At 35.2% G+C, this 26,390-nt stretch overlaps 1 protein-coding gene across 1 annotated transcript in view; it reads left to right on the top strand.

Annotated features, from left to right (window-relative positions):
- Fam83b (family with sequence similarity 83 member B) overlaps nt 1-24,458 on the top strand; it is a 59,317-nt gene extending 34,859 nt beyond the window's left edge. Inside the window, exons 2-4 of the mRNA XM_026398963.2 lie at nt 12,553-12,717; nt 13,398-13,522; nt 22,148-24,458. Coding sequence (XP_026254748.2) covers nt 12,553-12,717; nt 13,398-13,522; nt 22,148-24,458 — 2,601 coding nt within the window. The remainder of the gene's footprint in view (nt 1-12,552; nt 12,718-13,397; nt 13,523-22,147) is intronic.
- Nucleotides 24,459-26,390: the final 1,932 nt, after the last annotated feature.

Genomic DNA, 26,390 nt, shown 5'->3' with positions numbered 1-26,390 from the left:
CTTACCAGTCTCACCTTAAAAGGTCACTTTTCATCAGACCCACTGGACTTGAATTTTTCCCTCATGGTGATTTCTTGTCTCTCCACATTCTTTGCATCAATCCTTCAGTATGTTTGGACATTGCTTAGTACTTGACGTCAGGACCCACCTCTATCAATATGAAGTTAGCCCCACCATCTGTTCCCTTTTCTTCTACACAGGGATTGTTGAACATTACTGGAAAATGTCTCAACAACATGTTAAAATGTTAACGTTATACTTTTTAACCTGGATTGGGCACTTATTATTAACTCTGCTGATCTCTTAATGTCTCACTAAATTCTTACTAAATTCCATGGAGCAGTTTTTCTGAGTCTCTTTCATTTATATACAAGCCCACTCTTGAAATTCTCACTGTGCACTTCCAAGCAGGAGGTATGTTAAGGGCATTCAGGGCCAGTCCCTTAATCTGTTTCCCTTTTTCCCCTGTGCCCTACATACTACCAAAATGTTTCCATTATAATGTACTTTCCTATCCCCATAGTCTTAGCATATTTGTACGATCTTATAGCATCAAATGCTATATTTCTTTCCTGCTTTATTATTTTGGTGTCCATGCATTTTTTCCTGTATGCCTAAACATGTTTAAATTTCAGTAATTAGCACACACACACACACACACACACACACACACAAAAAAAAAAAAAAAAAGAAATATGCATAGTTGGATGGGTAAATGGGTGGGTGGATGAATGGACTAGTAGTTGAATGTTAAGTTTTCTTATCACGGTACAGTAATTTGCTGTGTGATATAGGTCTCTAGGTCCTAAAGATCTTTTTAATCTTTCTCTTTTTTCCTTCACCATCAGTCAGCCAGTAAGTCTTGTCAAATCATCTTGTATGTCACCACCATCCCTTTTTTTTTGTTCCCAGTAGGTATTTTTTCCATTTCTTATTTTTAATTGTTTTATTAAAAAAAATTTAAGGAATTTGTTCTAATTACGATGGAGTTGAAGAATATTATACTAAGCGAAATAAGCCAATCCCAGAGAACCAAAGGCTGAATGTTTTCTCTTATATGTGGATGCTAATTCACCTCCATCCCTTTTATTACTGCTACCACTGTCCACATTGGGATTTTTATAGAGATGGGGACTAAAATCTCATTCCTCTGCCTGCTATTAGCTATTTTACTTATCCTATATATACAAACATATATATTGATCTTCTTAAGTGTTTTAACGACATTATTCTTTAGCTGTAAAGTTTCAAGTGGTCCCTATTGTGCCTTTGGGAATTTGTAGTTAGCCTGGCATTGAAGGACTTCTTTGTTGTCTGGGCCAGATTTGCCTTCATAATCTTTCTAGCTCTATTGCTAACTCCTCCTCAATATAATTCCATTTCCTACTAAAATCAGTTCCCTAGCTTCCGGGCTGCTTTGCCTCCGAGCCTTCCTGAAGGCTCAGCTCCTGTTACCCAAACTGCTCATCTCAAACACTAATCTACAGCTTTCCTAATGCATCTGGACTCATGACCTGAGTCTTTTTCTTGCCTTTAGTGTCCTTCACTATTTTTTTTTTTTATTATAACAGGTACTCCTTTATATCACTAAATATCAAGTAAGGCAACAACTGTCCCAAGCCCCTGATGATTGGAATTCTCACTTTGCACTTCCAAGCAGGAGGGACAGGTTCTTAATCTGTTTACTGTTACTGAAAAAAGGCTATCTCCCAAGAGGTGCCAGGAAAAATACAAAATACCATAGCCAGTTTGCCAAGATCTAGATTCTGGACCTTAGGCTTGAGAATTGAAAGCCTGATTCATAAATTCACTTTGACTAAGCTTGGAACATTGATGTCTGACAACAAAATGCCATATTACAGTACCAATTGCAGTGGCGCAGTGTCCTAATAGATTTGTTTTATCCAGCTGGCTTATTTTCTCTTTGGAGCAATATGTACACAGTTAGCCCCAGAATAATTGAAGGCATAAAATCAGAACAAGAAAAACTCATGTGATGTTTAAAATGCTTCTGGCTCAAATGCCATAACTAAACCAAGTTTATCAAGCCAGTATTACAGAAAGATCAAGTTCATGCCTTTGGATACCCACACTTTCTTCTGGATAGTACTTAGATGAATATGGGCACTGTTTGTTTGTATTGGTGATTCTACTTTATTTCCCTGGCTTACGAACCAACTGCCATATTCTCATACTGACATACCTACTTTTGTATGTGTCCCTCTTATTCATTTGGCTCTTATCACATCCTGCACATTCTCTCTTCCAAGGGACTTTTTACTCCAGAGTTTTGATCCACTATGCATTGACCTTGAATTCTTAGAAGTGTCATTTCCTTCATTCATAAGATGTGTGGGGATGCTTCTTATTCTCAGGTACTAGTGATACAAAATTCTTAGTTAGATGTAATTGTTCCCTAAGTTTGGTCATATTTTTTATAACCAGTTATGCTGATTTATAGTTTTATGAATGAATGATTCACAAAATGATGTGCTCCTTGAGGACAGGCTGCATGTAAGCACTGCATTCCACCCCAACAAAAATTTACTGAACATCTGATATTTGTCTACCATGCCTACCTCAGAAGGAAATACACTCAGGTTATATAAACTCAGTTGTGGAAAGCTCTAACTAGCCCAATAATAATAAAATGTACATTCTAAAAATTCAGTTGTTTTAATTTTAACACTAATAGTTTGTGTAGAAAGTTTTCACATAATTCTAAAATGATTTTTTAAAAATTTCCACTTTTGAATATTCTCTTCCTAATGATTTCTTCCTATATTTGAGTTGTTTTTTCATTTCAGTGTCATATGCTATATATATGGTTAATGAAAATTTAAAAGCCGGATAAAATAATATAATAATGATCTACTCTTTTGAAGTATTTTTATGTTCTTGGTCAGAATTTTGAGAAGTTTTTTTTGGTTCAAATTGATGATTTAAAATAATAGTTATCATACATTTATTTTCTCTAAAGTTTTCTTGTAACTATCACTAGTTAAAATAAACAGTTACATGCATTAGTATAATGCAAAACTTAAAGGTTAATAGCAAACTATTAAGAAATTAAGTAGACCAATGTTTATTACTTTTAATATATGGCCTTTGGTGGTTTTACACACACACACACACACACACACACACACACACACACACCTCTGTTTTAGCAAGTTGCCTTGTATATGACTGTACCGCAGTCTGGCTGGGCACAAACCACGAGCCACTGAAGCAGGAACAAACTTTATTTTTGAACTGCAAGAAAACATTTCACACATGCTCCCGGGGAATTCTCCTGAATCCACGCCGCTCATCCAGGAACCAGCCACCGGAAATCTCCTCCGGAAATCCCTCCTCCTGCACTTCCCCAACCAATGGGAACTCTTGGGGAATCCCCACGAAAACTCCAAAGTAGCCTGGGAACTCAGAAGTAGGGGCCAAGGCCGATGGTAATGCCTTGCCTGTCAACCAATACTGTTAGCAAAATGCCAGGGGCCATACAGACTGGGCCATGGCTCTCAGCATGACTGCTCACTCGCTAAACGTGCTGAAAATGTAGTCATAATTAAATTTATTTAAGTTTTTTTACTCTAAATTTTGATCCAAAATTATAGATATTTATCTGTAAAATTATAAAAGAAATAACAAAATTTTAATTTTTAAAATACTGACAATAGATTGTAAAAACTTATATCATTTTAATTTTTCTATAAATTTGACTTTTATAATAAAGTGAAAGTGAAGTTAGAAGACATCAATAAATATTATACTTTTATACTTCATTCCTAGTGAAGTAATACTACCCTGTAACCTTCTATTCTATATGCCCTGAAATATTAAATATGTAGCATGCATGTTGTCTTCAAAACATTATGAATGTATCATGATTTCTCAGCAGTCTGTGATTGCTTTTGATGAATATATAAACTTAACTTTCTGTTTTTACAAATGTTTCTAGAATTTTACTAAAATATAGCCCTGATTCTTTAGTAGCAGCACTTGAGAAAATATTAGCATTTCTAGTTCTCTAATGTTACATCAGCTATCTCTATTTTATAAATTTTTAAATAAGTTTATTCTTTAATTGATACATAAAAACCCCAAAATTTTGCATCTTAAATGGGATACCAAGTATTTGATACATGTACACATAGTATAATTATATTAGATTTTTCTCTTCTAACATTTATTTCTTTATGGAAAAAACACTCAAAATATTCAAAACATTCAAAATTTCCTTCTATCATTTTGAATGCACAGTACATATTCTCTATGTATAGTTTCTCTATTATGCAATAGCATGTCATACTCCTATCTAACTGCAACTTAGTGTCCACTGATCAACATTTCCCCATCCTCTCTCCACTTTTACCAGCCTCTGATCACTACCATTACTGTCAGCTTCTATGAGGTCAACATTTTTTAGATTCCACATATGTGTGAGATCAAGTGGTGCTTGTCTTTCTGTGCCTGTCTTACTTCACTTAAAATAAAGATCTCTTGTTCCATCCCTCTTGTTGCAAATGATGAGGTTTCTTTCTTTTTATGGCTAAATAATATTCGATTGTGTATATGCACCATGTTTTACTTATATGTTTTCAGTTAAGGGACATGTAGATTATTTACTTTTCTGGCTATTTTGAAAAGTGCTGCAGTAAACATAGGCATACAGGTGTCTCCTCAACTTACTGATTTCACTTTCCTTTGTATACCTACACAGTAGTGAGATTGCTGGATTATATGGCCATTCTGTTTTTAATTTTTAAGAAACCCCAATTTAGTAATGGCTGGAATGATTTATGTCCATCAATAGTGTGTATGAGTTTCTTTTTCTCCACACTCAACCAGTAATTGTTATCTTTAGTCTTTTGATAATAGCAGTTTCTCCTTGAGTGAGGTGATAACTCAAGAGTGCTTTTGATTTGCATTTCACTGATTATTAGGGATGTTAAGCATTTTTCATATAGCTATTGGTCATTTTTATGGCTTCCTTTGAAAAATGATTATCTAGTTATATTGACCATTTTTTATTGTTGTGGTACTGGGGATTGAACCCAGTGCCTCACATACACTAGTCAAGTGCTTGACCACTGACCCACATCCCTAGCCTTGTATTGACCACTTTTAAATCAAGTTATTGGTCTTTTTGCTATTGAGTTTTGGAGTTCCTTTCATATTCTGAATACTGACCTGCCAGCTGTACACTTTACTAATATTTTCTCCCATTCCGTAGGTTATCTCTTCACTCTGGTTGTTTCTTTTGCTGTGCAAAAGTGTTCAAGTTTGATATAATGTCAACCTGTTTATATTTTCTTTTTCCTTTGCTTTTGAGATTTTGTCCAAAAAATTCATGCCTATTCCATTGTGCTGAGTAGTTGTTTTCTGTTTTCTTCTAGCAGTTTCATTGTTTGGGCTCTTAGATTTAAGTCTTTCATCCATTTTGATTTGAATTTTGAAACTCGTGAGTGAACAATGTTTATTTTAAAGAGCGTGGCTATGATACTCCTAGAGTTGAGTCCTGCACAAAGTTAGAGGCATTATAATTGTTAGCTGGTTGGACAGAATCTGCTTTGTTACCCCTCCTCTCCTTTCCAGCCTCAAATGATGGAGCTCTGAGGAGACTCTGGAAGGTGGACTGTTCCTGTGATCACACAGCTTGATCATCCCAATGCAAGGAAACTTGGGGACTCCTGAGCTCAGTTCTTACCAACACTACCTACTTTATCTAGATCCTCTGATACCTGAGCTTTTGAGACACTTCTCAGATCAAGTTTCAGTAAAAGTCACTTTGGGGGAAGTAATGGGAAAATGATTACATGTAAGAAGGTTAAATTGCTGAAATTAGTAGAACTGACTCTCTTTACAGTTTCACTTAAGCCTGTTTTTCTTTCCTCCCAATTTCTTTTAGACTTCTTCACTAAACATCATTTTCAAAAGCAAAGGAGCCTACTTGCACAGTGCTGATATAAAAGTTTACTTAAATAGAATAAAAATAAAAGCATATTTTATTTTTAAGTACTTTATTTTGAAGTATAATTGGTCACTAATGTCATGCGAAGAATGTGGGAAATGACATCAGTTTCTCTCTGAGTTGCATCCATATGTATCAGTTCTATAAATTAGTGCCACTGTCCAAACATACCTCTTTACATCTTTTGGCTTTTATTATAATACTCTAGATTTTTCCCCACTTTTACCAAGTAGTGATTGATCAGATTTTTGCAAGTTATGAATAATGCACTAATCTGCTTGTTTAATAGTGAAAGCTGATTATTTATGTGTCCTAGATATTTGTGACTTACAGGTATCAAAACTTTGTTGTTGCCCACTAGTAATATATAAATCAGTTTTGAATGATGAGCCCCAACATGTCGTGGGTGAATCAGTTTTCATAGTTTAATATATAAAAATGAAGCTCTGTAATACATTTTCATGGTGGTTTGTAATCTTTACTGTTCATATTATTTTAGCTGTCATAATCAGTTGCAATGTAGAATTTCAGAGTGAGATCTTCTCTGTTTTAATCAATTCATTATATACAGAGCTGTTCCAGTGATTTCTCCAAGACCACTTAATTTATGGCACACCGAACTATCAGGTCTTACTTAGGCTGCACAAGAATTAAGGCCAAAGATACTTATTCTTTGTCTCAGTCTCTTTTTTTGTTTGTTTGTTTTTTGAAACCCATTTTGCACATTATTTTTGACAGTTTTTATAGATTTAAAAATGATAATTTCCCCTTTTTAAAAATATTTTTTAGTTGTCAATGGACCTTTATTTTACTTATTTCTATGTGGTGCTGAGAATCGAACTCCATGCCTCACATATGCTAGGCAAGTGCTCTACCACTGAGCCACAACCCAAGCCCCTCATTTCCCCTTTTCTATTACTCAATTCTTAGAAGCTTTCCAGTTGCGTTCAATTTAGTTATAAATACAGTTATTGTAAGGCTCCATTAATCATTTTTTAATTTAAATTCCCTATTAGTTTTTCTTATGATGAGAAAAATAAATTCTCCTGTCTCTATTCAATAACCAAGGAAAACTGAATCCCTTCAAATGAAGCATAAAAGATATAATATCCCTTTTTGAGGATGATAATGACAGTTGTGTGACTACAGAACATTAACCTGAGGTACACCTACATTTCATTAAATATCTAGGTCATACAAAATCATATTGCTAATAGCTTTGTGTCCTAATAGATTACAAAGAGAAAAGCAATGTAAGATTTGAAAATAAAATGCTGAAGATAATGCAGTGTATTTCTAAGGAAATGCAAGTATTCAGCATCAACATTTAATGAACATTTTCTATCAAATTTGTCATCCAGTTTCCATTTGTGCAAGTGTATATCTTGCTGGGGACTGAACCCAAGGCCTTGCTACTGTTCATGTTTCTTATCACTGGTTTCTACCACAATGGTTTTTTTCCAGTGTACTTACAAATATGAACATTATAATAAATGTCATTAGACAATCTCACAATGTATTTGTGAGCCAGTAGAACTTAGATATTTTCAGTATGCATATTATTATTAGACACATTTTTCCAAGACACTGTTTTGACCAGATTTTTTCTTTTTCAGGATTTATATTGTTCTATGGGTCAAATCTAAACATGTATCATATTTTCAAGATCTTTTGTAACCTATATAATTCTCTGATTACATTTATTTTATGCTTATAAGCATTATGATCTTTGGATTTAACTTTAGGTGAATTCAGTACACATTTGTTAAAATATTATCATCATCTTCATTCTCATCTTTGCCTGTGTGTCTTTGCAATGCTAGTCTTCCAGCTTAGATAGCTAAAAATAATCTTTATTCATTATTTAAGGCTTATCCTTGAAGCCCTGTTGTCTGTTTCATTTTCCTGTGTTCCTACTCCTAACAACCGTGCACATACAGACTGAATTTTTAAATTTAATACTGTACTGTGAGAAAAATAAGTAAAAACTAATGTCCTTGAATCACGTTCTCTGAAACTACCTAAAAATATCATGTTTCTTTCAAATGTTAAAAGCGATGCAGGATATCTTTTTTAAAAAATTTCCAAGTCTCATGATGAATAGACTTATTTCAATATATCAGGCAAGAACAAAATAAGAATATAGAATCAAGAGAAGAATTTAAGGACTATATACTGTTGTGGTAGTTTAATGAAAACCATTCAACATAAATGGGTTTTGTGTTGATATATAATCAGTCAATGTACCTTTTGAGAGCATTTATTCTAATCTGGCATATATTTTTCTTTGATTACAAATAGTCATTATGGTCATGTCTACTGCACAGTGTAATTTAAATAACTAGCTGGGCAAGTAGTAATTTCAGATAAAATTTTGAATACATTATTTCTAATAATTACTCTTCCCAGAATGTAATCCACCATAAAGAAGAGCTGCATCTTATGTTACCTGAAATGTTCTGTAGTTCTTTTGTAACTTTTCACTACATTGAATGAAACCCTGACAATTATCAAGAATATGAATAGTAATAAGTATTGGTGAGGATGTGGGGAAAAGATACACTCATACATTGTTGGTGGGACTGCAAATTAGTGCAACCACTTTGGAAAGTAGTATGGAGATTCCTGAAAACTCTAGTAATAGAACCACTATGTGGCCTAGCTATTCCACTCCTCAGTACACTTCCAAAAGATTTAAAATCAGCATGCTACCATGATACAGCCACATCAATGTTTATAGCAGCACAATTTACATAGCCAAGCTATGGAACCAATGTAGGTGCCCTTCAACAAATGAATGGATAATATGGTGTGTATACAAATGGAATATTATTCAGCCATAATAAAGACTAATATGGCATTTAGTGGAAATTATCATACTAAGTAAAATAAGCCAGTCCCCAAAAGTCAAAGGTCAAATGTTTTCTCTGGTTAGCAGAAGCTAATCCAAAATAAGGGGAAAGGGAAATAAAAAAAAATGCAGAGAGGAAAAAAAGGAAGCATAATTTTAATAAAATAGAAGAAAGATCAGTAGACAAAGAGGATTAAGGAGGAGGAAGAAGGATGGGGAAAAGGAAGTACAATAGAGTGAATCTGACCATATTGTCATATGCATGGATATTACATGGTGAGTCTTGGCATCAGCTGTATCCACAGAACACTAATAAAAAAAAAAAAAACCTGTAAATGGATTGAAGAGGGCTCAGTGGAGTAGAGTTAGGGGAGCAGAGGTGGTGGGGGTGCAGAATGGAAGAGCTAGGAACTGAATTGGAGTTAGGTATGTTCCATGCTTTTGTGATAATTAAAATAGAATAAATTTTTTAAAAGGAAAAAAAGAAATAGAAGCCCCACAAAGCAGCCTGGCTTGGTTAACATTAGATAAACTTGTTGAAAATGTATTATCAAATCTCCTGGATGCTGATTTAGTGTATTATCTGCATGCAAGAATGACTGTCATTTGTTTTACCTTTGATGTGAATCATTCAATGGCTGAGTGACTTCAGTTACTTTTTTATAAGCAAAAATCTTTATGTATCCTGGTAATATGTTTTTGTTCATTCCTAAAGTCTAAAATAATTTGTTGCAGGAGACTATCTGGTAAATTAAAAAGGAATTCTTAGATACACAGATTAAAGAATATCATGTTGTATAGCAATAGAAGTTGTTTTGAAAAAAAAATATATATATATATAAATGTGTGTTGAATGTTTTCTTTATGTTATTGCTCATATATTATTACACTACTCATTAATGCATAGAAATTACATTAGATTAATAATTGTAGATGTGTTTTGAAACTTCACATATTTGATATTATTGAGGATATTTTCACGATGTAGGTGAGATTTTTTTCATTAGTTTCTGCCTTCTGGTGCCTCATACCAATTCATTAATAAAAAAGAAATGAGAGACACCACTTAGCTTGGTAGAAATTGTTCTTCCTGCAGACAGTCTGCCTGAAATTTTTCACAGGTAGTGTGAAGAAGGTCATCTCCTGATACGACCATGGTCCAATATTTTGTTTAAATATAGTAAATAAAAATGTCTTAATATTACCAATGACTCAATCCTCTTCTAACATATCCTGATGTTGTCATGTGCCTGTTCCCATGCTATTCATTCCCTTTCATTTTTTGATGGCTTTGGACCCTACTTCCTATTACTCTTTTTGACACTTATCTTGCCTCAATTCCTGGCATTTGAAATATATAATGTAAGAGATCTTTCTATAAACCTCCCTCCTTGTCTTTTCCTGATGATCTTTTCCTAAAATACCTTAGCCATTGACTCCCAGTCATATCCTTGAAGGTAACCTGCAGATCCTCCCTAATCTAATTTATGTATCCCTATCTGACAATATCTTCTGCTTCTATTTCTGCCTTCTTGACTCTGGTGTATGCTTTTATCAAACATTTGTCTTTTTATTTTTTAACCTCACTTTATGGAAAGTTTCAAAAGTAGAAAGAATAATACAAAGAGACCTCCTGTATACAGTAAACCATTCTCAAAAATTATGAATTTATGGCGAATTTTATTTCATTTCCTATAATGTGAAGTAAATACAAGTCAAGATTTTTTTCCTCTGCGGCCATATTAACATGTATATTTAAAAGATAAGATACACACTAAACCTAAACACACACAATTCCTTAACATCTACCTGTCCTTTAAAACCAGAAAAACATTCAACTCATTGATCTCGTCCCCATTTCTCTGTCTAACATAGTCATAGCATCTTGTTTCCACTGTATTTCCAGCCCAAATGACTAACTAAATGATTAGTCATTTATGCATACCTTCAATTCCTCTGTCCTTTCTCAAGTTGTTACACTGTATGGCAGGACCACAGCCATTGTTAAATCAAACTCTCTGGCTATTCCGTGCCTGCACACCTGCAGCTGAACAAGGCCGGAGAATAAGTCACAATCATTATTTATATACTGTTCCCATAACAAGTTTATTACCTGGTGAGTCCTTATGCTAATCAGCAGCCAGACTCTATTTTCTTAGTCGATTTCCTTTCCTACCCTTCTAGATGACTTCTTGGTATCCTTTCCTCAGACCTCTAAAATATCTTTCTAAAGCTTCACTCTCAGTTGAGGACCACATTTCCCACAACATCAAGAAAATCCACTTTCTCCAGTGTCTCCAGCACATCCTGTCTCCTACCAGAAACCGCATGTTTGTATGTGGCCTTTAGACTTCATAGGATCATTTGCTGGTTTGTACAATAAATGCTATAATTCCTTTGTTTTTGCACTAGGTTCTATCCCTCATTAACCACTCAGACCCAAAGGCCTTGCTCCAGGAACTCTCCTCTTCCCACCTCCCCTCCCACATTCTCTTGCATCATTTATTTCCGCTCTTTACTGGAACATTTTAGTAGTATATACATGCTATTATTTTTCTCACCTTAAAACAAGTACAACTCCTCCTGACACAACTTGACCTGCAGTCTTGCTTCATTTCTCTGCTTCCTGTTTATAGCCAAATTATAAAAAACATAGTTGTCTTTTGCAGTTATATCCAGTGTCTGTCCTCCCATTCTCTCCCAGACACCTTCCACTAAGGCTTTTGCTCTTACTTTTCACTATATCTGATTTGGTGCTCCAAATACCCTCCTCCTTGATACTGTGCTTGGATTTCAAGATGCCTCCTTGTTGTTACCTTCTCTTGTTTTAGCCCATTTTAACTTTAGAGTGTCACAGGATTCATTCCTTGATCTTCTATTTATCCTCTCTCCCTTGATGACTGGAATTCAATTATCTTCACACCATTGACACCTAATTTACATTTCTGGCCCAGACCTCTCTACTCAGCATTCTATTTGGATATCCAGACCCCTCAAACCTAAATTTCCTTCTTAATATTGAACCTAAAACTTACTGTACCTGCTGTCAGTCCTGTCTTTGTGAGGCAAAAAGTTTTAGAGTTGACCTCCTTTGCCTTTTTTTTCTCCTCTTTACGTGTACTCCATTCACAAGTCCTTTTGGCTCAAATACCCAGCATCGCCCATCACAGACACCACCATCTTGGTCCTCACCATCACCTCCTGTTACAGTTGTTCTATTTCAAACTTTGCTCCCACTCCTAAAGTCTGTTCTTTTTTTTGGGGGTAGGAGGGGTACCGGGGATCAGACTCAGGGGCACTTGACCACTGAGCCACATCCCCAGCCCTATTATTTGTTTTATTTAGAGACAGGGTCTCACTGAGTTGCTTAGTGCTTTGATTTTGCTGAGGCTGGCTTTGAACTTTCAGTCCTCCTGCCTCAGCTTCCCAAGCTGCTGGGATTACGGGCATGCCACTGCACCTGGCTCTAAAGTCTATTCTTAACACAGTATCCAGAACTATGGATTTAAAACATAGACTATTATTGTAACAAATCAGCATATATGTTTTTGCTTATTTTTAATATATCTTTTATCTATATAAAGTGGCATACTTATTAGTATATGATTTATGTATATGTATATATGTACATATTTAATTGTTTTCCATTTTGTCCAGTTTTTACTGAAACTAAGGAATTTCTTAATTTTTATTATATATCTGAAATTGCTTCCTATCCTTTCTTTAACAGGTGATTGCTTTAGTGATGGATATGTTTACAGATGTGGACATTTTCAAAGAAATAGTGGAGGCATCAACTCGGGGGATATCTGTATATATTTTACTCGACGAGTCCAATTTTAATCATTTTCTAAATATGACTGAAAAGCAGAGTTGTCAAATTCAACGTCTCAGGGTAAGAATTCTATTTTTTCTCAGGCATTTTTGTGCATCATTTTCTTCTCCTTCAGTTTAAGTCATGCTAAGATTAATCATTCCAAAAGTAAAAAGAAAAAAAAAATGTATGTATACTGAAGGTGATACAATGATTGATCACAGACAGGCCCCCTGGAGCTTTTCAGAATATGCCTAAATACACATCCTTATATAAGGCTTTTCTTAGTTAACTTAGCTAGTATATTTAATGCTTCCATTTTGCAGGTACAACCTTGATCCACTGACAGGAGCAGTGGCTATGATTCAGCACGCATTGCTTGTCAAGATCATTTGGCATACAGTTATCAGTTATGTTTGACTTTTGAAAGGAAGACCGATTTTAATTTGTTATTTTATCTTCATGATGCTATAATTCAAAAGGATTTGTCACAATAGGATCCTAAGTAATTAATAAAATCATTCTGTATAAATATAAAGCACCATCTATGGCTTCTTTAAGCTTTGTTGAAATGTATTTTATAAGTGATCATTTTTCTTGAGTAATTTTTGAGAGATTTTTTCAAAATTTTTTATGTGTTTTAAAAGTTGAATTTAAATAAATGTTTTTGTTATTAAGATTTTCTATTGATATATATTTGACTTTTCAAAATATCTCCTTTCTAGCCATAATTTAAAATTTATATTTACATATAATTCTAGAATATTCGAGTGCGGACAGTAAAAGGTCAAGATTATCTTTCAAAAACTGGGGCAAAATTCCATGGAAAACTGGAACAGAAATTTTTGTTAGTTGATTGCCAGAAAGTGATGTATGGCTCTTACAGGTAAGAACATTGTGTTTGTTTTCAGCATTATCCATCATTTAAATAATTGATTAAGTTTCAAATTTTTATACAATCGACTTAGCTCGCTCTTAAAAACAAGAAAGGAATGCTTCCATAGAAGATTGGAGACCATGTTTCACTCTTGATCCTGCCTCTAAAGGATTAAGATTCTAGGCAAATCCCATATTCCCTAGAGCTTCAGGTTCTTCTTCTAGAAAATGAGGAGTTTGACTAATATCTTAGGTTCCCTACAGCTCTATAACACTACCCAGGTAGTTTTTCTCCTGTGAAAACACTGTACAGTGAACAATAAGTAACAACTACTACTTGTAAAAATAGAAGCTCTTCACTGCTTTGAAGAGACTGTTGAATAGATTTTTCTTATTTTGGTGTTATTCAGCATCTTATCACACTAGATAGGCAGCCCAATCCAGGTCAGGTTTATCCAGAATATGCACACTTGTCTACATTCCCTTTTAAATCCTGGCATTAATCCTGCATGAGATACAGGATGAGGCTGTGTGAACAAGCAGATAAAAGTACCTGCAAATATCTGTGTAGTGCCAGGTCATCAGGGCAGTGCAGATTCAGTGTTAAAGATGAGAGAGACCCCAGAAGAGAGGTAGATATAAATAGGAGTTGGAAGGGGGAGTCCATGGTCTCTTTTTCATAAAGCTTAAAAGATCCCAGGAAGGAGGAACCACACTGAAATTGATGGCCCCAAGCAAGTCACGTAATTTGGTTGCACTTTGATTTGCTGAGCTGAAAATAAGGATATTCATAGGAATTGCCTCATATGACATTGTTACGAAGATTAAATGAGTTAATGCATCCTAAATCCCTAATCTTAGCTATTATTTTAGGACTTTGTTCTAACTATTATTTTCTTCTACCATTCCCTTTAAGCTCAGGGAGTTTTTTTTGTTGTTGTTGTTGCTGTTTGGAGTTCCAAGTGAACACTTGTTAAGAGCAGAAATTACAATTAATGCTTAAAATTAATGAGTCCTTTTAAAGTCTTATTATATGTGTATATATTTGTTCAGACCCACTTAGTTTTAGAGTTTTTAATTAAAATTGCAATTAAAATTGAGAGCTTATTTGACTCACAGAATAGGATTTCTTATTTCAGTTCATCATAATTAATGCTTTGTGTTTTTAATATTTAACTTGACTTTTAAGATTGTCTTCAGTAGGAAATTTCACCTGAACTTTGTTTTGCTACCACTAGGTATTAATAAGTGCCCAGTGTTCAGATAAATGTAGCTAAGCTGCTTTATATTGATGTGGGGAAAAATGGATAATTGCAATCACCAAAACCAATACAAAGCAAAAACTCTGTGTCGTTCTATCTATATCATAGGTCAGAGGTATAATTGGAAATGAACATGGAATTCCTAGGAACACAGATAATAGCAATTCACTAAAAATTCTAACAACTTTATTCTCTTTGTTATTTCCAGTTCATTTTGATTATACTTCTTTAAAATTTAGTGGTGGTCAACCATTTTTATTTTGTTTTTCATGACTGATTATCATAGATCTTTTTTAATGTTAACAATATTTTCATGGATTCTGTTGGAATAGTTACAAACCAATTTGATTTAAAAAAGTATCTCCTGTACTTTGAAAACAGCCTTTGTCTTTCATATTCTGGTATTGCCATTATTTTCCCCAGAGGCAAATTGAAAAATGGCTTCTTGAATTCAAAATTCTTTGCTGTGAGATGTCAATGGGTTCTAAACTCCCAGCCAGAAGGGCCTGGAATTTGTATTCACACAGTCACACATCTGTCGTCTGATAGCTCACACATCATGGTGATAGTTTTTATACAATAGGCTTTTTGCCATAACATGATAATAACATTGATGAGATAAAACACTTAAATATTTTTTAATCAAAGTGTATAAAAATATCTTGAATTTGATAATTCCCATTTGAAATTTTCATATAAAACCCTGTGAAAGCATTTTCCACATATTGAACCAAGAAAGAATTTTATGAGCTTCTATTTCTTAAATCTTATGATCTCTATAAAAGTTACTTCCCAAAGACTCACTGAAGTTGGTGTCTCTCCAGTGCCATTTTTGATCAGACATGAAGATTATCACATTTGAGATTCATACTACAACCAATATACCATCACTATGTACGCCCCATGAATTTTACTTTTTAACACCCTGCCAGGAACCCAGAGTTTTTTAATCCACTTTTTGGTATGAGAATTCATAGCCACACTTCCAACTTCATGACTCATATACATCCGTGTGTGTTTGGAGAGGGTGGGAGTAATTTTTTTAAATCAAATATTACTAAAAGATGTGTAGTACAAAACAGCATTTCTTGGTTTTTTTTTTATCTGTATTCACTGTTGCCTCTGACCTCTAAATGTAATTATTCACTTCCTTGAGCTAGTTTCTTCTGATTCTTATTCCATTCCTTCAATAATGTGTGCATACTGTTCTTTCTTCATTTATCAATTTCAATTATTGTATCTTGGCATTTCATTACAGTAATTGAGGAATTGTATTTCTCACCCATTCACATTCACTTTCCTTTCTTATCTTCAGTTTCTCAATATAGTTTTATCACAAGTTTTGCTAAATGGAAAGTCCAGGATTGTCTGAATGCAGGCGCCTTCAAGTCCTGATGCACCAGGGTGCTGAACAATAATTGTGTTCAGTGTGGCAAGGCAGTGCCAGGTCACAGTAACATGGGCATTACCCTAGAATGGGATTAAAAAGGCTCCAGGAGTAGGCCTCATCTGGTGGGGTTGAGTTCCACTCACCTGTTCCTTTGTAATCCCTATCCTTTTGCCCTTTGGGGGATAGAATGTTCCATAGAACCTCCCCTTGTGTGTCCCTTATAGAAGAATAAAGAATTCTAGTGGCTCTCTCTCTTTCCACTGACCCTTATGGTCAGAGAGCCATCACGGATTTTGAAAAGATAGTTCTGTGTGTTTGTGTGCTTTCTTTGTCATTTTCTTATGTTATTGGAATAGTTAGATTTTGTGAACCCAGCATTAGGTCACCAGCTAGGATAGATGTCGATATATTCACATCCACTTTCCTTTCTTATCTCCAGTGTCTCAATATAGTTTTACCACAAGTTTTGCTAAATGAAAAGTCCAGGATGACATTATTGAAATTCTGTCAAAATTGATCATTGTTGAGCCATGGAGTAATTTAAGATATATGTCTTAAGAGTGAATAATGGCTATTTTATTTTTGCTTTTATTTATTGTTCTTGTTTTATCTCTATTGCTATTTTTCCAGTTGACCACACAGGTTTTGCAGCAGATGAATGACTTTTCCAAATACTGAGTAGCTGACAACAATCTATGATGTCTAACCTGGCCTCTAACCAGAAGCACAATTAGAGCACTCATATGTCCCATATTCCTGGGTGGTTTGATCTGTGATCTGTGATTTCTTAAATCCTACTTTTCTTTGTTTTTGTTTCCATGTTTCTACTTGTCTCCCAAGTTTGCTCAAGAACATTTTAAATCCCCAAATTTATAATTCTAGGTGATTTGAAGCTTAGTTTGAGATGGAATTCTTGGCTGAATCATTTTCCTCCAAGTTTGGAAGGTATTATAATCAAAGTTACTGTTGAGAAGTCTCAACAATTATTATTCCCATTCTTTTAATGTAAATCTTTTTTTTTCTCCTTTCTTGAAGTTCTAGGACATTTTCCCACCACCCTAATTAGTTTGTTCTAATCTATATCTATTCTCTTTTTGTCCAGTTTATTGAGGTATAAAGTAATGCTGATTTAAGATCTTTCTGCATTTTTAATGTATGCATCAACAGCTTTCCCTCTTGGAGGTGTTCTCACTGTACTCCATAAATTTTAATATGCTGAATTTCCATTTTCATTTGTCTCAAGGTGTTTTCTGATTTCTCTTGTGACTTTCTTTGTCCCATTTGTTGTTCAAAACTGTTAATTTACAAATGTCTGTGGACTTTTCAATTTTCTTATGCTATTGATTTCTAGTTTTATTCCATTATAATCAGAGAAGGTACTTTGCATGATTCAAATCTTCCTTACATTGTTAAGACTCCTGTTTGACTTTAATATGGTCTATTCTGGAGAATATTCTATGTCCATTTTTTTAAAAAAAATTTTAGTTTTAAATGGACATAATACCTTTATTTTTATTTGTTTATTTTTATGTGGTGCTGAGGTTTGAATACAGTGCCTCGAATGTGTGGCACAACCCCAGCCCCTACTGAATGTCAATTTGAGAAGAATATATATTCTGATTTTGTTGAGTGTTCTATGTGTGTTTATTCCACCCATTGGTACATAGTATTGATCAAATTATCTGTTTTTTGGTTGTTCTTCTCTCTTGTTCTATTTTTCAAAGTGGTTACTAATTTTTTACCCACTCAATTTTGCCAAAGTTTGCTTCTGAATGATTGATGATAAAGCTGATCAGAAGTTGCATAGAAAATATTTATCAAAGTTGAACTTTCAATTGAGTGATTGTCTGGGGTCCTGGAAGTTTTATAGAAGGATCCACACGTGTCAATATACATAGCTGGTCTAGGGCTGTTCAGTGTTTCCTGAGAATAATCTCTTTCCATGACCCCTTAATAGAAGGGAGCAAAATTTGGAGGTGATGTGGCACTGACCAGAAGTGGGGATACCCTTTTCCAGTCTGTTTCTGCATTACAGAAATAGTCTATAACAACAACAAACTAGGAAATGAAAAAGGAAATGGGGGCCTGATGTAATTCTTGTTTTCTGCCTCAGCTTCGCCTCTGCCTTGTGCTGCTTAAAGATCCTGAGCTAAGATCTTATGGGGGTCACTTTCTGATGAAAAGGTTGGAAGGAATGGTGAATGAAAGAGGGAAGAGAAGGGAACTTATAAGCCCAAGACTTTCCGTCAATCTCCATTTCCCTGTTTTTGTGGCTTTAATAACCATCCTGTCTGTTTTATATCACTATAATTGAATACCACATACTGGGTAATTCATAGAGAAAATAAACCTATTTCTTAAAGTCCTGGAGTCTGTGAAGTGCAAGGTCAAGGGGCTGCATCTGGTGAGAGCATTCCCACTGGTGGGGATTTTCTAGAGTCCAAGGCGGTACAGGGTATCACATGGTATAAAACTTGATAGCTTGGGTCTTTCTTCCTTTTCACATAAAACACTAATTGCATCATGGGCATCCACCCTCATGACCTCATCTAATCTTAATTACCTCCCAAATGTTCTGCCTCCACATACATTAGCATATGACCTTGAGGATTAAGTTTCCAGCACATGAATTCTGAAGGACACATTCAAGCCATAGCAATGACCTACCATCTGTTGTACACTTTGCTTCCAACATTGAATCTATAAATTTTGTATTGGCCCAAATGGCTTATTCCCATTGGTACTCAACTTGCACAAACTTCCTCTGAATTGTCAGTTACCACTTTTCCTTTGGATTTCTCTGCTTCAAAATACATTGAATATTCCCACCTGTTTCCTATTCTCTTTGCTGTCTTCTAAGTAGTAAAAAGGAAAGAAAAAGAAATAAACATGCTTAATAAACAAATTTAACTAAACCCTTTAAACTTTCCACAAATGTAAACATCTCTGCCTTTTAATCTTCTGTGACTTAGAAAATAATAATTCATTTATACTTTCATGTGTTTGTTTATAGCCAATATTTAAAAGTGTCTACAATATGCCAAGCACCATTCTGAGAATATAGTCCTCAACAAGGTCAATAAGCTGAGAGAAGTTTTATTTTAGTGAGCAGGGAAGACAATGAGAAAACAAACAATAAAATATTAGATAGTAATAATGAGGACTGGAGCAATCAGACCAGGGAAATAGGACAAAGCATGATAACATGGCTACTTTGACTAGAGTGATTAGGAGTCAGTCAGTCAGTCAGGGACTATCAGAGGGAAGAAAGTATCTTCAAAGAAACAGTAACAACAAAAATCCTGGGACACATCATCTGGCGGAGCTATTATCTCTAGAGAGAAGACCAATGTGGCAGGAACATCTTCTACAAAGAGAGAGCTCTTCGAGGTAGAACAGGAAAGAATGTAGAAAAGGTATTCTCTTAGGCCAGGTAAGGAGGAGTTTGGATTTCATCTTAAATAAATGGAAAATTCTATGTAGGAATATGACATGACCCAATTTATATTCTGAATACATCACTTTTGCTACTGTTAATTGAAAAATAAGCAAATGAAGAGGAGCCAAGTTAGCAGATGACACCTCAGACTAAGGTCATAGGAAACAGGAGAGATCTGTGATTGGTTTGGGAATCAGAGTGATTAGGACCTGATTTTCTTCTTGGTTCTGGGAAAGAGAGCATCAGAGGTAGCTCCTGTTTTCTATCTTGATCGCCTGAAAGGATGATTGAGCCACTGACTTAAATAAGTAAGATTGGGGAGGAAACAGGTTGTGTGAAGAGAAGCATTGGATGAGGATTGATGACATCTTAGTTTTATAAAGTTCATTAAAATTGCAACTTTATATTGCAATTTTCCAGAGATAAGGAAGAGGTCAGCACTGATAAAATAGATCTTATTGACATTTAGATAATACAAATTACCAAGGATGAGAGAGGAACACAGGAATCTGTCCCCAAACCCTACAGAATGCCCCTTTTCTCCAGATTCTCAGATTTACTAATTAAACATATTCAATCAAATGTCTTACTGTTCCTTGAACTTTTATTAAAATATTCTGATTTACTGAACCTAGAAACTTTTTCCAATTGTCATACATTTACTAGTAGCAATATCTTCTCAGGTTCCTAAACTCGGCAGCTGGAGGGTATCTTCACTTAATAACCTATAGACATTATTTATGGCATGAAGATATCGGGTCCTTTCTTTTTCCTACTGGCTCAAGTTTTACTCATTATTCCAATTTCTGCTAAAGTCTAGACTCTTACCTTATTCTTCATAGTAACTACAGTTCCTCATCTTTCGATCCAAATTACAAACAGACACTAGAAAAAAAAGTAATTCTTGAAACATCTCTTTTTACTGTAAATTATCCAATTTCAGAAACAAGTCCTAAGCAATCCAACGTTCTGCTTTGCTTTCAAGACTTCTCTCCCTTGCTTTCACAACTGTTTCACAAAATCCCTTACATAACTCTTTTAATCCAACTAAATATATTTAGTTCTGTGTTTGACTGAAATGTAGCTATTATTGCTTCCCTTATTTTTCCATATGTCTCTTTTTCCACACAAATTGTCTTCCCATGTCTTTCATGTCTGAACTTCTGAGTATCTAGTCTCTGTCAAAATTTCGCTAAGCTCGTACTCTCTTAAGGGATTTCCACATGCTTTCTAGATATTTATTTCATTACTTGATTACATGTTATATTCATATCTTCAATTGAATTGAAAATTATTTATTGGCTTTTATACCATTTCTTTTAAGTCATCCTGGTGGCTCACATATTCACATAAAAAGCAGCTGGTAAATATTCTTAAACCATGCATTCCACCAGTATGAACAGATAAGCTTGAGCATATCAGCATGGCAAGATTCTTAAGTGTTATATTGTTGTTTTGTGCATTTTAAATTATTACTATGCAGGTTTAAAAAAATCTTTATATTTGTGTTTGTTGTTGTTTCCCTTTATAGATAGTAAGATATTTTAATGTAGAATGTGTCTCTGTCTCATTTCTCTTTTGTATAAACCCCCATTGTGTTATGTACATAGCATATGCATAGCATATTAGCAATGCATTTTTTTCCAGCATAGTGGTTCTTTATATCATCTATGTTTTCAAAAATCAAATTTAAAATTTGATAGAAAATTTCAAGAGAGCTGTCACCTCTAAAGGTGAAAAGGAGTTGAAAGTTCCCTAAAGTACTGTAAGTCATTACAAACCTTAATGTCTTATAAATTGCATTTTATATTAAAAGATCCTGATTGACATTTTTGAATGGCATGGCTTATGAGGACTACAGTTACTAGTCCTGTGTACACTGAGTACAGGGAAGTATGCCCATTAGTGATTGAGGCAGCTGCCTATAAATCCTGTTCACAGCTCCCTGCAACCTAAATTACACTTGCTGAGTAAGCCACAGAGATAACAGTCTGAAGGCATTGAGACTTTCAAAATACATGCATTAGCACAGGCCCATCTTGCATTATTACATCCTAGGAGCATAGGGTATGGTAGCTATTATACTATCTATGTCCTTATTTTGGACTTGGGGAAAGTGAGGTCCAAGCTCATGTGGCTATATCTCTGCAGAAGCCAGGCCTCCCAGCTTTTCCTCCAATACTGGCTTTTCTATACCCTGGCATGATAGTATATGTGAAATATAATATTGTTTACTCCATAAAATCTTGGTAGGCAAAGATGAAAAATGCACAGCAAGCTTTTCTCTGAGCTTCTGGAAAGTAGTATAAAAAACTCTTGAGTGGATTTAATACCGGAAGTTGAGTTGCTTTGTTCTTTGAACATAGGAGATACCTACATTACAGGCATAAATAACTGAAAAATTCTATAAACTATGCTATCTAAGCAGAACAAACACAAGTTATTCTTTTGTTAATATTAAATGACATTGTAGAACTATATATTATCATCATAATTTTAACCTAGCAAAATTATAATTTTCTTTCTTTCTTTTTTTTTTTTCAGCTACATGTGGTCATTTGAAAAAGCACACCTCAGCATGGTCCAGATAATCACAGGGCAACTTGTTGAGTCCTTTGATGAAGAATTTAGAACCCTCTATGCCAGATCCTGTGTCCCCAGTTCATTTGCTCAGGAAGAATTGGCAAGGGTGAAACATGGCAAGGCACTCTGGGAGAACGGCACCTACCAGCGATCGGTTTCTTCACTAGCTTCTGTTTCCAGCCAAAGAAACCTCTTTGGTAGACAAGACAAAATTCATAAACTAGATTCTAGTTACTTCAAAAACAGAGGGATATATGCCCTAAATGAACATGACAAATACAACATAAGAAATCATGGATACAAACCTCATTTTATTCCAAACTTTAATGGTCCAAACACAATCCGACAGTTTCAACCCAATCAAATAAATGAAAATTGGAAAAGACATAGTTATGCTGGGGAACAGCCAGAAACAACACCATACCTGCTGCTTAATAGGGCTCTGAATCGAACCAATAATCCTCCTGGGAATTGGAAAAGGCCTTCAGATAGCCTCAGTGTGGCCTCCTCATCGCGGGGAGGCTATACAGGCCACCATAATACACCTGCCCAGAGTTTTGCCAATCGGCTTGCCCAGAGAAAGACAACAAATCTTGCAGAAAGGAATTCGAATGTGCGGAGGTCTTTTAATGGGACAGATAATCACATTCGCTCTTTACAACAACGAATGCCAACCCTTGAGCACACCACTAAATCATTCCTGCGCAACTGGAGAATTGAATCCTACTTAAATGACAATTCAGAAGGCACACCTGATTCAAATGGCTCCGCTTTAGGTGACCGATTTGAGGGCTATGATAGCTCTGAGAATTTGAAAGCCAATGCCGTTTATACTCACTCTCGGCTTCGCTCCTCTTTTGTATTTAAACCAACTCTACCTGAGCAGCAAGAAGTTAACAGTTGTACAACAAGCTCTTCCAATTCAACTATCGTTGATTCCCAGGGAAGTGACACACCTCAAGAGATCCCAGATACCCCTCCAAGTGTACAGATTTTGACAGAGAAACCTTTACCTGAATCAATCCCCAAGCTTCCAATACAGTCAGAAGCACCAAAAATGCATACCTTGCAGGTTCCTGGAAACCAGTCACCAGTCTTAAACCAAACTACAAATACCCATGCAGAATCAAACAACTATATATATACAACCTTGTGTGTAAATAAGCAGGCAGAAAATCTGAAGAATCAACAAAAAGAGAATCTTCTTAAAAGACGCAGCTTCCCATTCTTTGACCATTCAAAACCCAATTTAGATCATGGAAATAGTAAGCATTATGTATATAGTACACTTACCAGGAATCGAGTTAGACAACCAGAAAAACCCAAAGAGGATTTGCTAAAAAGTTCTAAAAGTATGCACAATGTGACCCATAACTTGGAGGAGGAGGAGGGGGAGGAAGCCTCTATCAAGAAAGATGCTCCAAGTGGCACCACCACCAAATCAATTTCCATGGCTGCTTTACTTGATGTGAATAAAGAGGAACCCAATAAAGAACATGCATCAAAGAAGGAGGTAAAGGGTTCCCCAAGTTTTTTGAAAAAGGGATCTCAGAAGTTAAGGTCATTACTTAGCCTTACCCCAGAAAAGAAAGAAAATCTATCCAAAAACAAAGCACCTGCATTTTATAGAATGTGCAGTAGCTCTGACACATTAGTATCTGAAGGTGAGGAGAATCAAAAACTAAAGAAATCAGAACCAAAAGCTGATTCATCTCCTAGAAGAAAGCGTTCTTCCTCATCAAATTCTCAAGGTAGCATTCACAAGAGTAAGGAAGATGTGACAGTTGGCTCAACTCAGGGGATGAATCCTCCATCAGATGAAAGTGGCAAAATAATACCTTCCCCAGGTCAAGTTGAAAGAAAGTTCTTGGAGAGGGCAGGAGATGCCTCTGCCCCAAGATTTAACACTGAACAGATCCAATACCGCGATTCAAAGGAGGTGAATGCACCTGTTGTTCCTGAAAGAAGAGCAACCTCTTCTCCAAGGCCAAAGGCCAGTGAGCTTCTACGAACTCATTCGACTGACCGGCGTGTTTACAGTCGATTTGAGCCATTTTGTAAGATCGAGAGCTCTATGCAGCCAACAAGCAGCATTCCGAATACCAGTGTAAATCGCCCAGAAATAAAATCCACAACAATGGGTACCAGTTATGGCAGATCCAGCCCAATGCTTAATTACAATGCTGGTGTTTACCGCTCCTATCAGCCAAATGAAAACAAGTTTCGAGGATTTATGCAAAAGTTTGGAAACTTCATCCACAAAAACAAATGAAATGCTGTAATTTCAAATAGCTATTGAAATATAAATGAAAGTAGCTATGAATACTTGTCCAAAGAACACAGTGGATAGTTGTTATAACATGTGCACAGGTTTCTGTAATGGAAGAACTGTGGGTGTGACTTACATGTTCACCAGCATAGTAGTGTACAGCAGTTATTGTTCTGTATGATAAAATTAGTTGTGCTTAATTACCCTATAGATGGACTTTCTCTATAAAGACATTATTTTAAAATTGTAATGGTAGAAAACAAATGTAAACTAAATTGTTTTCTTCAATCTGAAAAATCTTAAGTGTTTTATTAGAAACTTGAGTGAACAGGTGGTACATAGATTTTGACCATTCATTCCAAAGTCTGTGTTTTTGAAAAAAGAACATACTATAAAAAAGTGATGCTTTATGTCTTTATGATGTTTTCACATGTTGAAATATATAAGAAAATGTGATAAAGCCTTTTTGTTTTTAATTAATTTTAAATTTACAGGATAACTTGTCATGTTTTATTAGCTTTACTGTGGAGCAGTGTACAATTGTTTGGGAAAGAATAGTAACATTTAAACTATATAGTTCACCACAGTTTTTGATTTTGCTTAAGTGTTTGCAAAGTATCAGCCTCATGTGTACAACAATACTCATAGGATCCTGTTTCCTAATCTTTTAAAAACCATCTTGGAGGTGCCTCTTTCCAGTTTGGATCCAGGCAGGCTACACGCCCTACCCTCCCCCCGCCGCCCCCCCCCCCGCCAATTAACTATCCATCTTCTATCATCATGATTTAGTCAATTTATAGCAAGCCAGAAACCTAGACTATATATCCTACTTTTTCTAACATATAAAGACTTCAGAAATATAATATCCTGCCTAAATTTTTTTTTGGTTTAACATAACAGTACTGAGATGTTTTGCTTGAAAAAAAAATTGCTTTTTGAAAAATGTGAGCCAAATATTATATGACAGCATAGTGCTTTTACAAGAGTACCCTGCTGAAAGTGAGAACTAGGCCTAGTTTTTCCATTACTGTAGGACCTGGTTGGTTTTTAAATCTTTCTATATCTTGATTTGATGATGATATTCAGATTAGATGATATTCTTTGCCTCTCTTAATGAAATCAAAGCTCCGTATCCCTTGCAAACACTTACCTTGGTTTTTCTTTATACACAGGTATAGAATTTGAGAAACAATGGATCATGTCAGAAATGTGAAGTGCTTTTCTAACACTTTAAATGTATCATTTAACATCTTCTAAGTCACTATAAGGGACATACATTGTTTTAAAAATGCAAGATTCAGTCAAATATTAATATCTATAACATTAAATTAATTAAAATAATGACAGTATTTAAACACATGAAAAGAAACATGACAGAAAAAAATTGTGACAGTAGGGAAAAGAAAAGCTTAACATGTATTGAACACTTAACTATAGACCAGGCCATGAGCTAGAAGCTTGAGTTGACATGACCATATTTTGTGGGTGACATTTTCCCCAATATTTATATTCATAGATGATTGGTTTGATAGTTGAGACTCAGGGAGATAATGTCCCAAGTCACATAACTAATAAGCAATGGCTCTGAACTGTCTGTCACATTCCGTCACAGTCACTACCTCCCAGACGGTTCAGTACCTGCCCTGCCCCACCTGGTAGGATTAACAGTGATCAACCAGGAGAGGTTAAGCTGAATTTCACCAGATAACAGGGACACACAAACCTTAAATTAATTATCATAGGTGAGGTTGAGGGATTAAAATGAGATTAAGTTCCGAATATAATCTAATGGGGCCAGTTTTAATTGCTAGGAAGCCATTGTCATCTCCTGCCACCAGAAGACCTGTGACAGTGCGAGTACAGCCAAGGGAGCCAGAAGTGAGTTCTGATCTGTAGGCTGTGGGCTAGAGAAGGGTGAATCCCGTCAGGAAGCTC

The sequence above is a fragment of the Urocitellus parryii genome, chromosome 8 (assembly GCF_045843805.1).
Source record: "Urocitellus parryii isolate mUroPar1 chromosome 8, mUroPar1.hap1, whole genome shotgun sequence".
Taxonomy (NCBI): domain Eukaryota; kingdom Metazoa; phylum Chordata; class Mammalia; order Rodentia; family Sciuridae; genus Urocitellus; species Urocitellus parryii.
This window is presented reverse-complemented; position numbering and strand designations above follow the sequence as displayed.